General features: G+C 41.2%; 1 protein-coding gene across 1 annotated transcript in view; it reads left to right on the forward strand.

Annotated features, from left to right (window-relative positions):
• The first annotated feature begins 3,018 nt into the window (after positions 1-3,018).
• Positions 3,019-19,303, forward strand: part of diaph2 (diaphanous-related formin 2) — a 442,997-nt gene continuing 426,712 nt past the window's right edge. The window contains 2 exon segments of the mRNA XM_035408002.1: positions 3,019-3,075; positions 3,845-4,183. Coding sequence (XP_035263893.1) covers positions 4,091-4,183 — 93 coding nt within the window. The 5' untranslated portion in view covers positions 3,019-3,075; positions 3,845-4,090.

A 19,303-nucleotide genomic window follows, 5' to 3' on the forward strand; every position in this document is an offset into this window, starting at 1 on the left:
CCCAGCAGCGAGCATCCCATCATCTCTTTCCTGTCTGATGGGGTGATTTCTGCACTTTCGGGCAACAGTCGCCCCAACGTAATGGACAAACTCAATCAAGGGGGAGATAAAACAATAGCCCTGCTGAGAGATGATGCGTTTACCTACTTATTAAAGAGGCGTAGGCTCAGTTACAGTGAACGAGTGCTTTGCCTCTGATGCAAAACTCTACGGGTTTATAGCTACCTACTGAAAATAGGAATGGAGACCACAGGATTGAGTTTTGTTCTCTATTGTGTCATTATTCGGAGAGGCATTTAACAACAGATTGCTTGCCGAGAATCACGGCAACTGTATGTTTATAGCGGGAATGGTGAGGGATATACTTCTGCTACAGTTACTGTATTCCACTCAGCCGTCATTCCATTACAGTCCTTAATGCAGTTCTGAAAAGGGTCATGTGACTCCGGAGTCTGTTGTGTTTAGATTGCCTGCGGTGTAGATGTGCAGAGGTGACCCAGAGGACATTCAGGTTGCATTTCGCAGTGCACTGAAAAAAGGACATACAGGACAGGTGTTCAGACTGTTCCCTTTTTTTCATACATGTACAGTAATGATCGCTGGAGGCAAAGAAACAACAACAACAGGGAATCGGACTTGCACTCTTGGAATGGTTTAAAGCACTGTGTGTATAATTAACCACTGGCACTGTAGTGGAAACAAGACTACCCTCAATATGCCTAATTTTATCATTGCACTTTCTAAGGAAATTTCATTGACTGAAGAAAGGTGCATTAATGTAAGGAGCCACAGAGGAGAGATGACTTTGAATCTGCGAAACCCGGTTGGCGTTTTTGAATGCACCTTATTTCCTGACCCTCAGGAAGGGTAGGGAATGCTACTTAAAATTTGGTCCAAACACTAAAGGCATACTCCAGTACAGACGTCCTATGAGTAATGACTGCCTAATGAATGTGGTAACTGGCCGTCCAAGAAAGATGACTGACTGACTGTCATCAAGGGGAATGAGGAAAAGGGGCTTAGACACACTCTGAAGGCCCTCTGAAGCTAGATCAGCCAGGAGGGAGTCAGGACATGGTAGACCCAAATGAACTAATCCCTATGTGTAGATATATTCAGACATCTTCAGCCAATATAACCTAGCTGATGTTCTTTTGTTCATTTCACCAACTCAACAAAGGTGGCCATCCAACACTTGAAAAGCAGAAAAGCAGAGAGAGGCTCGAGGTGAAGCTGACCCATCAAAAAACCTGTGGGAAAGGTGGCTCAGCGTTGGAAGTTTAACTTAATGCAGGTGACAATGCCTCAGTGTTTCTCACCCCTCACCAATGGCATCACTAAAATAGAGGAAACTGCACAACCTCTGCGTGTGGCTCAGTTGTCTACCAGGGAAATGAAAAAAAGATCACGTTTGTGACTTTTTCTCATGGCAAGGTCCTAGGCGAGCACTTGATGGGCATCTCTCAATGCCACATCTTCAGGTCTGTGTTGCCTTCTCTGGTGGTTCAGGTCACCAGACAATTAAAGACAGCTCCAGTGGGCAGCACTGTTGATAGATTCCATGACTTTCCTAACCTCGCTTTGAAGAAAAGCATGCGCCACACAAATGCATGTAATGTAAAAGTAGCTAGCCAAGCGTAACTAATTATAACCTGTGGGTCTATATGGAGATTATATGCCTTTTGATTCATTCAGTGATGCATACAGTGTGCTGCCATCTTACGTAAAAACAGCTGTGCATTCATATAACTTCTGCCACTGAAAATCCAGATACACAAATTATTCTGGCATTGCTGGCTGGCAAGTAAGCGGGAAACTATAAGGATTGTGAACTTAAACTCGCAGTACAAACCTATTTAACTAGCTAATGAAAGGTTTCAACTCTGAAAGTCAATGACTGTTTGCTTGGCTGAGCCATCATCCTGTACAGAGGTTCCCAAATTATTTAATTTCAGGCTCCCTTAAAATAACCATCTTTAGGTATGTAAAAACATCCCACTGAATAAAATGGCTAAATTTTGATACACTTATCCTACATCTACCACAGGCTAAAATGCATTGGCTGTTTAACAAATTAGTATATTGAAGCATGTATAAATCCTGATACCATTATATCACGGATGCAGTTAAGTACAATATAAATATTTAATAATTACAGTAATCAAGGCTGTGTAAACCGGACAAGGATTATTCTGTCTGAAATTCACTAGCTGAAATGCCGTAAGAAAATAAATATATCAACAAAATAGTATATATATATATAATTAATAATGAATTTTTCCATTTTTATTTGCTTTTATTTATTTTCTAAAGCACGCCTGGGACTCCTTTATGGACCCCAAGGGGTCCCTGCAAGTCTGTAGTGTGGGAACTCCTGGCCAAGCCATAAGACAGGAGCTGTTTGTGGAGCATTCCACTAATGTTAACAAAAGAGAAAAAAGGGGGTTTAAAAGAGGACAATAATGATAAATCTAAAACTAAAAAAGAAAAATGCTAAAAGTTGTACACTAACCTTAATAGAAACAACTTGAGTAAATAAAGCCCTGACGTTATAATGCTACAGGAACAGTAACTACATATTTTTTATTTTACTTTATGGATCCATAATCATAATCTTAAACGATTGCAGCATTATAGCCTTCGTACGCTTCATATAAAGAATATTTAAAGAGGTTGTGTGGTAGTGGCCTATGTGGTGGGGTTCAATATTTTTTCCTATACTGAAAGGGTTTTATGAATTATCCTTACAACAATTTATGCATTTCTACAGCCGACATGGCCACGCTCATATTGCTTGTGTTCAATGGCATTTTCCCACTATTCCCTCACCCCCGCCCCCCTGCGAAAAGCGTAGTTTGGTGTACTGAGATGTCAGTCTGACCTCACCGTCAAACCGTCACCGCCTAGTCTACGAAATTTGCTCGACCTCTGATTGACATTTCCCTAAACCAATTCATACAAGGATCCTTTTTTCTTTGTGCAATTTCCTGTGCGAATGGGAACGTGCAGTGGGCGGAACAGTAGTGGGCCTGGCACTCATGTTTGGTTGCAGTGGTAAGCTTCGGATGGGATTTCGTGAGTTTTGTTTGACAGGTTATTTAATTGTAACATGAAATGATATTGATAAATGTAACTAGTTAAAGGTAGCTAATTACTGTTGTTAACGTACTCGTTTGGTATGACAAACAGGGACTGAAATTTATATTTCAGTTTAATGTAGCATGTTTGATTGTGCAACGGTGATTTTTCTTCCAAATAAAATTGTTCATGGAATTCTAAAATAATATCACTATTGTTCTGTATTTGTCTTGTTTATATAACGTGCATCACACTGGTCTTAATCGCGCAACACAAAGCCATCATTTGCTTTTTAATGTAGAATTATATCCCGATATTTGTAGCTGTTGTGCTGCTAAACAAGTTCTGAGGCAGTTGAACTGAGGCGTTTGCAGTTATTCAGCCACCCTGATTTCGGTCTCCTGAATTGCAACATTGATGCTTCACAACCTGAAATAAACTAGTGCCTTTGTGGGGTTGTGACAAAATAACCGTCAGTTATCCAAAGAACGAAAAGGCAAGCGAACCAGTTGCACGTTAAATATCATGCAAGTTGGCTATCTAGCTAAATGGCAGGATAGCTAACAAGCTAAGCATTTGAAGGTTTAGCGTATGTAAGTAGCCACATAAGCACGAAGTTAGTTTTGAATTTTACGGTAATATTCTTTATGGAGTATAACATTGCGTACTGTTGGGAAAAAACATTAATTAATTATTTATTTTTTTTAAAAAAACTTCTTTAGTGTAACTTTGCCCCCTTGTTGTGTTTTGTTTTTTGTTCGGACAGATTTCCTGTCTTGGAGATATATTTGAAAACTCATCTGGACACAACCGACACTTTCTCTCTCACTTTTGCGAAGTGGAGGCTTTATTAAAAGTGAACTCCGTGGACTAACTGTACGCTTCGTTTCAAACTTGGACGGCATGGCTTTTGAAGAAACTTAACCCCCGTAGTTTTGAAAGTATTTACCGGAGCAGAGGATTTTACTTTTGAGAAGGTCATCTCGCATTTGTACACCAAACTATAGCTGAAATGGATCAACAGAACCAAGCAAGCGGTGGAGAGGATCCAAATAAGCCGTCTAAAAGAAAATCAAATGAAGATGAAACTAAGAACAAAAAACTGGTGAGTATTTACTAGACTTGTTTGTTGTAGCCTATGTTGTATGGTGCTTTTGGGCTTGAGCGAGGGAAACATCGCTTATCCTGAGTGATTAATTAATTGTGAGAGTATGGGGGTTTGTTAAGCTAATAACAACAAATGAACCGCATCGTTAAGCAATTTACGGCTCTGACTTGTTACTGTAAGTGTTAAATTAATTCTTTCTCGGAATTTCACACCATACATGTTAAAATGTGACCACAGTAAGTTGTACCATTCGTAAGTAGCCTGCATTGGCCAATACCATGGAACTAATGAGCCAGTGTCCCTTTTCTCAGTCTTAATGGAAGATATATATATATATACACACACACACATTTGTATATATATATATATAGCTTAACCATATTCTTTTAAAAAGTTGGCTGGGAGTATGTCCCACATGCTTTTGCACAGAAAGACTTAACTGGCTTAATGTCACCATTGTATTCTGACCATGCAGTTACCCTAGCTCAGCAGCTCTGTGCTCCACCACAGAGCTCACTTTGTTGCCCCATGGAGTCCACAGCATCACATGTTCTCAAACAGTTTATCCCTGCGGGCGGGAATACCAGGCCTAAAATGAGCATGTGTGAGCTGTGGATATGAGGGATCATAGGGGCAAGGGGGTTTAGAAATGTGCAGTCACTCAAGGTTAATAAAAGAACCGTTTCAAACAAAGTCAATCATTGACATCCTCTGGGCTCAATGTGATCGACACAATCTGTACTATATGTTTCGTCAATAGTCCACACCAACATATATTCATGGACAGGCTTGGAATGTATTTTAATTAATTATTTTAGGCCGGAGATATGTTGATTTGGACAGTGACTGTGTCGAGATGAATCACTACATCCTCATTGTGTGCTGGGTGCGCCACTCTCCCAGGTCACTGTCACTCACCTCCACCTGTTTATTGGGAGGAGTACATCGGAGCCAGAGGTGTGGATATCCATTCAGGCTCTCTTGAACGTGATTATCACGCTAGTACTCCAAGAACTGCTCTGTTCTGTCATTAATCTGTGCAAATTAACGTTCTGCAAATACATCATGTAATTAATGGAAGCTATGTAGGCTGAGCTCTATTTAAAGTTGATTTTTTCCCATGTCTTAATTACGTTGCTTCGGATGGACGCGATGTTCCCTCTGGTACCTGCTTTAAAGGGTGCTCATGTCCTTGGTGTCTCTCAGAATCACTCAGGGGGAACACTTCCCAATGAAGAACAGGTCAGAGTATTGAAAAAATTATTTGCAGCCTCATTCCATTCCAATAAATAAGTTCAATATCAGATGCTGGCACTCAGTATTAAAACATACTGTGTGTCCTCATTCCATTCCAAGAAATAAGTAAAATATCAGATGCAGGCACTCAGTATTAAAACATACTGAGTGTCCCCGGTCCATTTGAAGAAATAAGTACAATTTTAGTGATGAAGTTCAGTCATTTTTAGTTGAATCAAATGTTTAGAACAACATCTTTAAACCACACAACCCCTTCTTGGGTAGTATTGTACACTGTGCTGTCCCATGACCTTATCTGTGCTGTGTCTTATCCACCATGATCTAAAAATAATAATAACAATAATATTTATGTATTCGCTTGGTGAACAGCTGGGACCTGTATTACAAAATTACTGAGCTGGATAACTGCTCTGAGTAAAACCCAGGACAGCTCTTTTTACTTCTGTCCATGTTCCAGATTTGGGGGGGGGGGGGGGGTTCTGGGTTTTACCCAGTACAGTTATCCAGCTAACTCAGTAATACTGCTTCCTGATACAGACCCCTCCTCTCTTAGTAAGCCAAGCTTAACTTTTGCCCACTCCTGAGTACATATTGTCTTGACCTGGGGTTGTACCTCATTGATGGTAAAATGTTTCAACATTCACATCAACCCTCTAGTGTTATTGGTGCAGGGCCTACTTTCTGAGATTTCAGTGGGGAATAACAAGCTATGTTATTGCAGTATATTATATCTGCATCTGTATTAAAATATGAGTAAAAAATAAACATTCAGGGAAGAAAGAAGCGGTCCTCCAATGCTTATAAGAACTTCAGGTTGCGCAAGGCAATGCAGGGTAACTTTTTCCTAAAGCACAACTGCAGCACAGCCAATCAAATTACATGCTATCACCTCAATGTAGATGAATGTCAGCATTCTGTATGACATGATGTCATGTTGTTGATAATGTAATGGAGATATTCATATTGTATCTAGTAAGGCTGCTTTGGCTCTTGCCTCTGCAGTAAAAGTATGGCCTAAGAAAGGTCCACACTTAAAATAGTTAACATGAGCAAGAGTTGATAAGAAGTCTTTATTTTCTTCTGTTCATCTGGTGAACATGGTTTGCCTGCTGTTATGAAAACCAAAAATTAGTTCCTTAAAAAGTGTCAGCTGACTATGAATGCATCCATGTCAGTTCAAGTCTTCTGATTAACAGTGAAACAACAACTGAGTTACTGTAAATATGCTATCTCATTCGTCATAGTGATAACGAATACTAATACAAATTTATTTTTCAGGGCAAAATATAAAAATATTTGTCCTCTAAGACAGGAATGTTACAAATTTCCAAATCTTCATTCATATGCCATGGTACCATAGGGTTCAAAATATGTATCTAATGTATGTATCTAGCCTGTGTAAGCCTGGTTCTAGCTGCAGTGGAAAAGGAGTTAAAATGTTCTGATTTGGAGATGAATGCACTGCTGGTCAGCTAGAGAGAATGATTAAAAAGTAGACCAAGTTGAGTCAGTTTCCCCCTGGTCACAAGAAGATGCGAAAAGGCCTTGTGATTTTGGCGGTTGTGCTGGGGTTAAAGTCCTCATGACGTGACCCCTGCTTCTCTCGTGGTATAGATAAGAACTTTGGCGCTTTCAGAATGAAAGTGCAGCTGTGTCAGCTGAGGTAGTGCCGCTGTCTAGAGGAAATCCCTGCTATGTGTGTGTGCTCCTGGAGCTGTGGGGCGAGACCGTCACCTTCGGGCCACATAATTCCCCAGGCCTCGAGAGCCTTTCGTGGGCTTTGGAATCCTGAATGGGCAGGTTCCACCTGCGTCTGTGCGAATGCAGCACAGCTCCTGGAATGCGAGCCTCTCGTCACCCCGGGCCTAGACTCTGACATGGTGTTGTACAGTATGTCAAATTACAGCGGGACCGAAGAGTGGAGAAAAAAAAAAAAAAGGAAGATGATCATTCATCGATCTCTATCTGACAGTCTGTTTCCGAGTTGGAGCAAATTGAAGCGCTCAGACATAAACGAGTGATCTAATCTGTGGTATGTGTGCTGGTTGGGTTAACTGATTGGCCAGAGGTGGAGGGGCGGGGAGGGTCCTCGGTAGGCAAAGATGCCATCAAAGCTTGTAACTGCGAAGTCTGGCCTTCATCCCCCAGGCTATCCAAGGGTGGGGTCCTCCCCTGGTGCTAAAATGAGAGGAATCATTATTCCACTCATTTTATCTCTCCAGTGCTTCGGAAACTTTGCCGGACTCCCCCCTCCCCTCCGTCCTCACTCCGCTCGTCTCCGGGAGACCGTGCTCTCTGCCGTGGGTGTGCGTGCGCCGATCTCACCCGGTGTCATCGCACCGCCAGCTCGCAGACCCGTGCCCTCGCCGCGGTTTCGGGGGCGCGAAGGTCGAGTGTTTCCCAACGCCTGGCCTGTGGACGGAGAGCAGGAAAAACCCGCACCTCAGACCCAACTCTGCGCTCTTTCAGAGGCGCGTCCGTGGGAGGGAGGAAGTCCCTTTGTCCCCCGGGGTGGGGCCCCGGGCTCATTTTCTGCTTTTCCCTCCCTTTTTGAACCCCCCTCTGCAAGGGCAGCTAGGACTGTACTTAAATTAGACCATGTTTACGTTTTCTTATGAGTGTCGAAAGTTAGGCAAAGTTGACTCGATCTGCGAATTGATTTATACATATTTGTCCGCATAACTCAACTGCACAATACTCTTGAATTGTATTTTTTTTTACACAGAATTGCCCCATATAACTTATAAGCATCTATATCCTCCTTGTTGTTCATATGTTTTCAGCAGACAGTTTAACTTCCCTGCTACTCATATACATGATACATACTCTTGTACATGTACCAAGATTGGGGCTACAATTCAGGGCAGTAGTAAATGCTTGGGCTTGATTAAGTTATGAGAAAGCAGACGGTGGTTTCAGGTTTGACAGGTTATGCAGTGATGGTTAGTAAGTATCTAATTTGGGGAGATTTTGCTGACCTTTGTGGCCGCTGGCATAACCAAATATGTAGAAAAGGGCAGTAATGAAGCCGGAAGAAAGTCTGTGTTTGTTTAAACAAGTTTCCAAGAGAGATTACATCACGGCTGCAGTATTTAGCTTTGAGTCATGGGTTTTATTTGTGTGCTTATTTTGACGAGGCCATGAGAACAAAGCCTGACGATTTCACAGAGACGTCACAAGTTTTAGGCACCGCGCGCACGGACGTTCAGCGTTCCTCTCCGTCGCTTCACGTCCCGGGACGTTTTCAGTAACGCAGTGACGTTAAAGGGCTTGATGCCTCTCGCAGGCTGTGTACAGTATTCGGGCGGGCGCTCGGTGGCCGCTAATGAGACCGACGTGATGAGGTCATGTGAAAAGATTTCAGGAAATGCCCTTGGTCTGAGTGCGAGGGACTCGTCAGGGTCCTCTCGGCGTCGGCGCTGAAGTGTGAACGGGATGCTCTTGTCGGGGAAGTTTCCCTCCTAAAAATAGGAAAGGCTCTCGGGCTTGACTCCCAGGCTTAAACGGCACGTTGTTCTGTCCCATCAGTGAGGAAGCCCCAGAGAGAGCGTTATGTAAGCGTCAAAGGACACTTGGTTTCTTCCCTGGGCTGTTTCTTTGCTGTGTGCTCAGCATGTCTCACTGAATATTCCTCTGGCTTAACTTTTTACATCAGATTTTCTACAACACTGGAATGAAAATGTGTGTAACACACGTAGATACGCGAGTTGTGTATCCTTGCAATATGAACGGCTGAAGAGTGTTAGTGGAAACATTCTTGGTGCCTTTTAAGACCTTTTTAATGAGGTGTGGAACCGTGGAATTGCTTCAGTTTTACTTGGAATTTAAAGGGGCAGTTCACACAAAAATGAACGCAAGATATGTTTCCACTTACCCAGAGTGGTGTCTGTCCATCCAGATGGTTTCTGTTGAATCCTTAAAGCCCAAGGGCCATGAAATTAGACAACCAGCGTCTAACAACATTGTCTTAAATTATTGCTTTTATCAGTCATTGATTCAAGGTGTAGTTCTATTATAAGCCATATACCATTGTAAAGCTTACACTCTTTGTTGGAAAAAACCCATCTCAATTGGTAAAATCACTACACATATAAAAAAGAAATAACAAGGCAGTCCCTTTCCCCAACGGAGGGCTGAAATTGACACCCCTGGTTGATGATTGTTATTTTCTAATCCAATAACTGTCTATAAAACTTCAAACAACTGCTAATACTACAGTGATGGTATCGACATAACCAAAATCCCCCTTCTAAGCCATAAGCAGTCAATCCACTCTTTGTACATTTGAAAAAATAAATGTGGTTTCATCCAGTAATCAGTACGAAGAAAATACGCAACAATATTTGGATTTCTTTGCTGTTTTACAGAATAAACATGTCATGCATGTTTACTGAATGAGACACCCATAGAATCTGGGGATTGTGTCATTCTGGTACAAATGTGCTCTTTATTCCAAGCTTTGAACCACGTCTGTACTGTATATACCTTTGGAGATAATGGGGTTTATTTAAGACAGTGGGATTCTTACAAAAAGCTCTGGGTTTTAAGTGGGTTTTAAGTGGTTAAAACAATCTCAAAACAATGTTTTAAAACAACATTGTCACTGCTCCAGGATACTGGCTGCTTTGGTCGAGACTTTGCGCAGATATTGGTGTCTGCGCAAAGTCTCGACCAAAGCAGCCAGTATCCTGGAGCAGAGTGACAATGTTGTTTTAAAACATTGTTTTGAGATTGTTTTAACAGTTGGTGTCCATTAGAGAAAGTAGTTTTCATTGAAACTGTGCTCAAATTAAGCTTTGTGGATGTTCTTAAGTAATATCTCGAAATCTCAGCATAACTGTCTGGATAAATCGTACTCTGGGTGGAAACATACGTTAATTTTGTTTTTGGGAAAATTGCCCCTTTGAAGTAGATAAACAGTCACATAAAAAAAGTTAAGTTTAATTTAGGTTGACCAACCCACCTGAAATGTGTTTTTGCTTGATTGCTCTTAAGTATATGCTAAATGAATAGATCTGTTCCCTGTGTTGAGAATAAATGCTGTATTTACCAAGCTGAAGACTTTTGGGTAGCAATCATTTTGTCAGTAATTATTAATTAATTAAATGTGTACATTTCATGCACCATAGCCATAATTGCTCAGTGTTCAGTAAGGCTGCATATTTGGTCTAATTCTCTGATGAAGGAGTCTACCACTGAAATGCTCCATACTTTCAATGAACTAAAACTGTCACCAAATGTTTATTTAATGTCTGTAAACTGGGAAGTTTTCATGTAGCATCTAAGATTTAGAGATAGTTCTACAGTATTACCGTTATTTTGAACATAGTACGCATTCACTGATATGCGTAATAAACATTCACTCTCCCCAGTAGCGAATTGAAACTATATCAGGTTTGTTGACTCATCTCCAGTTTGACCTCTTCCAGGTACTCTGCACATTTTTCTGTGAATAAGGAATCCTCATAACCACCCTCTATTTACTGTACATATGACAGTTTGAGGTGTGCTTGTAATTCTTTGATTCCTCAGAGATTCAGGAGTGACAGTTGTTTTTCCGGTCTGTTCTCTCTGCTCGGGGTTTTTTGCACGTGGCTGTTTAGCAGTCATGGGCAAAATTTCAGATTACCGATAACATCAGTCCATGAATTGTGAAAGTTTCTTTCCCTCCCGGTTTTCTCCCCTGGTGAAAATAAGGGTGTTGGATGAACCAAGCTAGCGTCTTGTGGAGAGGCCAGGCCGAGATTGCGAGCTAATGGTGCGCGTAGCTGCAAGCCACACCCTGTTTGCGTCTAGCCCGAGAGATCGGGCCTTTCCTGTCAGTGTGTCCCCTCTGAAAGCTTTCAGAGCAGAGCGGCTAAGCTGGGAGGAAGTGAGGAATGAATCATTGTCCCTGCTGTCTGGCTGCAGCAGCGCAGCTGCAGGGCTTTGAGAAGACACCACACATGAGAATAGGATCCTCTTTTTGAGCTCGCGGTGCACTCCCCTGTTGGCTTTGTGCTACGTAGACTCAGAGGAGGAGACTAGTAGAGGGTCTTGATTTCAGATTTCCTTTTATGTGTTCAAAGCACTAGACATGCACTGTGGGCGTGTCTGTGGCAAGGACAATGGGGACACAATTTGTACACGTTTGTGTGCTTTCCTTTACCTGAGCTGATTGTGCTCACAAACACCGTTCTTCATAGCTGGTGAGAGATTCTTAGGCCCATTAAAGCACATTTTTATTGTGTCGAGTGCTTGTTTTGAGGTTCCTTTTTTAATTAAAATGTTTATTGGAGGTTTATTATGGTGTGTTAGCACACTGAAGTTTCACTTCACTGTGAGTAGGCTAATCAGACACTATTGGGTGAATTGTGCTGTAGTCAAATTAGACTGTTAAGTTGCCTTCAATCTTGATTTGCTTTCAGCCTGTGAGGCAAATTTTAATTGTGTGAAAAGTAGTGATGTAAATATATTCCTGTGCTGTCTATGCTGGTTGTATTTCTGGATTGGAGTCGATTACAAAAAGACTGGTACGAACAATTCTACAAATCTTTTAATTTTATAATATTTTAGTAGTCCCTAACATGACCACCTTTTTTACAGGTTTATAGCATATCTACCAACAAGCGCAAATCCGCAATAGCTGCGACCGCACACGCACATGCATCCATGTGTGCATGCATCCACGCACACACCCTCACACAAACGCGTGACCTCTTCTTTGGCTCATGACCAACCTACCTTTGGTCTTGACCAACGTCCATGCCAAATTTCAGCCTCCTGGGGCGAAAACTGTGGCTGCTATGGGGTGGGACACTTTTTGTGGACTGACCGACCGACCGACCAACTGACAGACAGAGCTATAGAGCTGCGGTCGCAGCTAATAAAAGGTATTGAGATTTCCTGAAGCTATGTACACACACATCACATCTGCACTACATTTCCCCAAAGCCACAGCGGGAAAATCACATTAAAATGATCGAATGGTAGAATTTTACAATTTAATATCATGTCTCTGTAACCCAGCTTTGTTGTAGGTAATGTTAGGGGAGTGTCTAATTACACTAATCAGTTTGCCATGATTAATATCAAAACCGATGTTTTTTCATGTAATTAAGGCAAGGAATTATGTTTTGGAAGCAGATCCCCTAATAACTAAGTATTAAATAGATAATGCTACTGTTGTGTAAATGAGCAGTTTGTGAGCTGGAATTCCAGCATCCAGATGTTACTGGCTTATAAGAGCTGGTTAATAGCAAGCCAGCCCCATCTGCACTTTTCCCATGGCAAGGAAATGCTATTTTGGCAAGCAGTGCTTGGAAAGCTACGAAGAGCAGCGACGGGAGCTTTTGAATTCATTCCCCAGTCATAGTAGATTTCCAATATCTTTTGCCTGAATTACTTGGGTAAAATGACAGTGGAGAAGATTGTGATCAATAAATGCATGATGTTTTGTAAAATAAATTCCTATTGAGTGATTTAATAGATGAGCAAGCACAGAAGGTTAAGGATTTATTCTATATTATCTATCTATCTATCTATCTATCTATCTATCTATCTATCTATATATCTATATATATATATATATATATAAAACATGTAGTAGCAACACTCTGGCCTCACTGCAAGCATTCAGGTTGTATTAGTTGTGTCAGTTGTCATGGAGTGATCCCGCTTGCTATAAAAAGTGTTGAGGCAGGTGTCAAATTCACATGAGCTCTCTGGTCCAGGCCTGGAAAATCACCGCAGTTTAAAACCCACAGTCACCTTTTAACCCCACGGAGTTTAATAATACATAAACGGGAGCGCGTCGCTCGGCCGATGCTATTGCGTATTGAATTATTCGTTTCCTTTTGCGAGTTTGGCCCCTGACCAGCGGTCTTGCCCTCCGTGCTTTGGTAATAAGTAGTAGTGGTAGGTCAGCTGTATACAGTATGTCAGCGTTGCCTGAATTGACCAAAGTGAAAGGGAAAGGGCCTCTATGGCAGCCCAATGGGCTGTTTTACAGGGAAGCCGGCGGCCGTGGCCGTATATATTACTGAAGTACCTCTCAGACGCGCTTATTAGGGGGGTAATGGCCGTATCACACCAGCCAGGTGTTAACCTCTGTTGATCAGCCATTTGGCTGATTTAGGTTCTGTGGGGCTGCGCTTTAGGAAGGGACCGGTGCTTTGTACTGTTGACTGAGTCAGACGAAGTCTGTTCCTGGAAAGATGTGCGCATCTCAGACGTTATGTAATAGCATTAGGGCCTTATCTCATCTTTGACAGTACAGCACATCGCTCTTAAATTGTCCTGGTTCAGGGTTATTGCATTGAAGTCTGCAGTATAATGACCTATAGCGTGCCTGATATTATTCTTTTTTGATGCTGTTGGAAAACCTAGAGATTAATCGCTATGACGATGGGGTCTTGCTCTGTCTGGCAGGTTTGAGAGGGAACTCCTGGTTTCCCCAAAAAAGAGAAATGGTGAGACTTGCAAGGAGCAGCAGGAAATGGACCACGTGCATCTCTGTTCCATGGCAATCAGGAAATGGGGAAAGGAAGTGGTTAAGAATGCTTTTGCTATGGCGTGGAAGAAACCGTCCAGCTAACTGCTGTGACATCACCCTCTAAAATATGTTCTTGGCGATTAGTGGCCTAAAAGTTCTCTTTTTCTCTTTTTTCATGAAGACTTTAGACTTGTTAAGGGTGATGTTGAAGCTGGAAATGTCCGCACATGTTTCGCAACACTTGGAAGCACACGCCCAGTTGTTGCTAGGCTTTTGTAAACCATTTTGGGGGAAACTGACGTGTGGAATGAGACATGCCGAACGCTATTTCCTTTCATTAAGAGTCTCCATGTAGAGGCTGACTCCATTTCCTCCAATAGGAGGCTACCCTTTGAGTATACGGACGTGGAGAAATTCCTCTTCAAGCTCTGGCAAATAAACAAATAGGCTATTAACCTGCAGGGTGCCGTTACCAATTGGCCCAGTGGGTGAAATATCCATGGGTGGGAATCAAAATGAACGTGGGCTGTGCCAGGAATATCATGGGAGCCCTCTATTCAGCCTTTTCTATTTTGGGGGGGAAGTACACACTGCCTCAGCTTCCTTTAAATAGCAAACAAGCCCAAAGAATGTTTCCCATTTAAAGGCAATTCTAGTGTTTTTTTTTTTTCAAAATGTTTTTTTTTTGTTCACCCAGAAAACTAAAGCCGTTTTTATTTGGTTGTATTAGTCATTCCCTACTTCTGGAGTGTTCAGAATACCTTACCTGGCAAACACTCAGGAATTTTTCTTATGCAATTTCTGGCTGACTGTTGGGCAAAGCAGTTTGTTTTTAAGCAAAGATAATTTTCTCCCCCCTGAGCAAACATGAGTAAAATTAAGGTAGTGTTGGAAGGACACGTGTAAAGTTGTTTTACTGAAGCGAGTGACAGAAGATTCTGGAAGTGTGTGCAGGGATGTGTGCAGGTTCCCTCATGCAGACAATGGATCCTTTCTCAGAATGTGTTTCCTCTTTCCTCACTTTTCCACCCTTTTAAGTCGCCCTGCTCTTGACGTTTTATGGTGGCGTGCTGCTAAAACAGTTCACATTTGAGGGAAAGGGGTTTTATGCTTTTGGATTGGGTATCTGCTGTCGTTTTCAGGCTTCCTGCCAGAGTGCTCTGAAATGCAACCTTGCTTGGAATTAGCGGGGCGCTTTAATATATACTTGATGGTATCTTTCCAGAGAAGCCCCGTTGCGCAGCATCTGAGCTGAATTGACCTCTCTGTTTTATCTTCAGAAACCTTTAAAATCATGAACACCAGACAAACCTCTCTGTTTTACAACCTTGTCCACCCCCCTACCACCCCACCATCCCATATGCGTACACTTGCTGGTCATGTCTTCTCCCTGTTCGGGCCCCCTGGTGGTGGAATGAACTTCCTACAGCAGTTGAGACAGCGGAGGCCTGGCCCAATTTTCTGACAAGGGCTGAAAATCAACCACTTTACATGGCAACATGGCTCCCCTAACCTCTTTTGCTATCCTGTTTCTTTCTTCTTGAATTTACTTTTGTAGTAGTAATGTTGCTGGTATAGCTGTGTGTGGATTGCTTTAGCTGTTTAGTGACATTTACTGTGGTCTAATTGTGAGTGTGTTTGCTTAGCTTCACACATATTTATTATAAATGGGCCTTCTGTGCATTCTTTGTGATACCGCACTTTTGTCTTTCTAAGAGTAACCCTGATGTGTTCCACTTTTGTTTTTCTGGATAAGAGCATATGCTAAGGGACCGTGATGTAAATATTGCCTTGCCTTGGACATGGGAAAACTCCAGGAAAGTTCTTGAATGACCAGTGATTAATTTCTTTAATGGACTGTAACTGTACTGTGCTGTACTTATTTTATAAAACCGTTGCGAGACAGCAGCCCTCTTGCTAATGCCGTTATTATCTTTATGAAACAGGACAGATGGCTGTCCCCTTTTCACTGATAATATAACTGTCAGCATGTTTACGGGTGGCTGTGTCCCAGGCATTCAGTACCTTCTCTGTGGTAACATGTTTGCGCCATAGAGGTCATTCTCTCACCTTATTTAGAGCACTGTAGCCCTCTATTAGTCAGGGATGCTCTTGAATTAAATTTGATCTAGACTAGCCTTCCTGGTGGTGGGTCACTTGTGTCCATTGCAAGTTGCCTGTTATTTCAAGTATAAAATGCATGTTGTATATACATGTACAGGCCATTTAGACTAGGCTTGTAACCTGTGAAGGGAAGTGGAAAGTACCTGAGAGAGACCTGCACCATGTACAAGCACACAAGTGCCGTGGCTTTTGGAATATTATCATACCATCATGAGTCATGTGGCTCTTGATCTTCCACTTTTGGATAATTGCTTGGAATATTGTGATGGTGCATCAGATGCATTAGAGCACAACTGAAACACATTAGCACATCAATATGAGTGGAGAATATAGCTACACTCATTACTCTGGCTTAATAATATCATTAAAAAAATATGTTTGTATCTGCTCTAAATGTTGTATTCACTATCTTTGTGCATGCATAAATATTGATACGCTCATATTTCACGAGCCTTTCACTTCTTAATGCACTGCGTTCTTTCCGCATTTGAAATGACCAAGTAAAGCAAATGTCCAAGTGCCAGCTAGCCTGTTTGGGCATATTTATCCTGATCAATATTATATACATAAAAGCATTTCACAGCATGAACCAAGTTAAAATGCACTTCCAGGCATGGGCTAAAGTTCAGTATGGTTTTATAAACGGTCTCACAGTCATCCTTCTGGTATGTTCTAAGTAGTAATCTTGAATATAGTATAATCTATAATCCTAGAATTTTAATAATTAGTTTTCAAGGAAAGAAGACAACATAGGCAACAATGTTTAAAATTAAAAAAAACATTAGCAAATATAGGACTATTAGACAACATAGGCAACAATGTTTAAAATTTTAAAAAAACATTAGCAAATATAGGACTATTAAAAAGGAAAGTGGTGTTTTTCTGGATGTAAATTAATTTATTCACAGTGATGAATAAATGAGTTAAAAAAAAACTGGCATGAACATTCAATGTGATTATGTGCTTCATTTAAAGTAATGGAATATTTTACAACGTGTTAGGTATTCAATTACTTTAAATGAAGCACATAATCATGTTGAATGTTAGTGCCAGTTTGTTGTTGATTGTTTAAGTGCAAATTGCCAGATTAAACAGGTGCTCAGCTCATAAACATGTAGAAGTTGTATGTGTTGAAGTGTTTACCTCCAAAAGCTTTCCTGTGCCTTCAGAGAAGACCAAAATCCAAAAATCCTTCATATTGGCAAAATGACAAGTGTCTGTAGTGCAATTTGAGGTAATTGCCCAACCCATCCATCAACAAAACAGCTTGTGTCTGTCTGTCCTTATATTTCTGTACAGTCATGCCACAGAGGGTATAATCACTAAATACAGCTCTGGAAAAATTTAAGAGACCACCCCATATTTTTTGAAGAAGAGCTGGGGCTACTCCTGTAAATATTGATGGTTAAACCCTTTCTGAAAGACATTGCCATTTTTATTTATTTATGGGTAGTTGGCATTATTCAGTGTACAACAGCATTGCATTTTAGTGTGGCAATATTTCTGTTTGGAATTGAAGTCAAATGTGGTCAGTAGTTCATGAAAGAATATCTAACTTTAGATTTTACATTGTCATATACCCATCAACAGAAACTAAAAATGTCATGTCTGTGGTTAATTGTTTTTAGAGCGGTACTTACCAAAATTGCCTAATAGTTGCGTCACGATACAGTTCTCATATCATGAAAATCCTCAAGAGGATTCTTTTTTTTCCCCTCTTGAGTCGTTGAATTTAAACTTTTCGGGTTGGTTACCAAGCAAAGCTTCTACATTTTCTGGAATGAAAATATATACATTGGAAGAACAGAACACAAGATAGCAAGGAAGAGGTGAATATTCCAAATGATGTCTTGTTATGTGTTTACGATAATTGTATAATTGTATTGATGTATCACAGATGAAAGGATGAGCTCTGTTCATTCGTTTGGGCCTGGGTTTCCCTACACAGTCATGCCGTAAGCACTGTTGTTGAGGGGAGCTGTGGTACAGTGCAACTGATAAGTAAGCACCATTACTGTGCGTGAGGCGATTTTGAAAAAGTAACGCTCAAGCTGTGCTATTTGTGCTGTTGATGTAATACCGAGAAAGCATTTCTGGTTTACTAAATACAGAAATAGAACAGGGGAAATGGCAGATCTTACGAGCTCTTCCTGTGTAAATATGAAGTTCTCTGCCGAAATGTATTTTTTGTATTTAAAAAAAGTAAAAGACGTGCCTAAACCAAGTTGTTCAGCAATTGCTGACATCAGATTGCCAAACCGTGTTTGTCAAGAAAAAGAGTGATTGGATTAAATCTGAATCAGTCTTAAGGACAAATGTCAGTTTAATCGACTAAAAATAGTTCTGAAGACATGCCCGCCCACGGCATGCTCACTCATTAAAACTATTTGGACTGGATAATGTCAATTTTAGTTTTTTTGTTTTAAAACCTTTCACTTCAATTTGATGCATTTGGAGCCTTTGTAAGTAAAATCATTTAAAATGTGCTGTAACCAAGGACACTCACGGAGTCACCTTAACGACAGACTGTGTGCCAGCAAATGGAGTAGAATGGATCCATCGGCTTTCTTCTGTCCGTTGCACTTCCTGTGCTTTTATGGCTTTTTCACTGCTTTGAATGCATGTGCAGTTGCAGGTAATTGGAGTCCCTGTGGTGGGCCAGTCAAGATGCAACTCTCGCATTTTCCTACCTCTTACACACAGTTATTCCTTTTATTAATTTGGCTAACCTCATGATCAAGCAACCCAGTAATAACTTTTCATTTTTTAATTTATTTTTTGGTCCAAAACCCAATCAGACCTGCTCTTATGTAGGATTCCAGATTTTAAGGGACCACAGGCTCCGCCTACACCAAGGCCCACCTGCACAGGTGTTAGAGCTAGGCTAGGGTGGCAGAGGAGCCACAGCACAGCCTGAAGAGCTGGCATGACCTTCCTCATCTTCGTAATGTGACATAGCAGTCTACATGTGAAAGTACATGTTTAAGAACTTTTTTTTTTTTACTGATTACGTACAAAACACAATTGGCATAATATTTTGAGTATTGCGTCTTCAAGAATGATCATTGTTGTTCATTATATTTCATATTTCTATAGCGACCTCTCCTAGAAACCTCAGTTGATGCCCACTGTTTCTATAAAATGGGCAATTGCGTGTTTCCCAACTGCATGCTTTTTGTACTGTACACAATTCCCAGTGAAGTCCCTTGCGTGGATTTGTTGGCGCACAGATTTTTGTTAGAGCTTGAATACTCAGCTCCAGC

Source organism: Anguilla anguilla, chromosome 3, assembly GCF_013347855.1.
Source record: "Anguilla anguilla isolate fAngAng1 chromosome 3, fAngAng1.pri, whole genome shotgun sequence".
Taxonomy (NCBI): domain Eukaryota; kingdom Metazoa; phylum Chordata; class Actinopteri; order Anguilliformes; family Anguillidae; genus Anguilla; species Anguilla anguilla.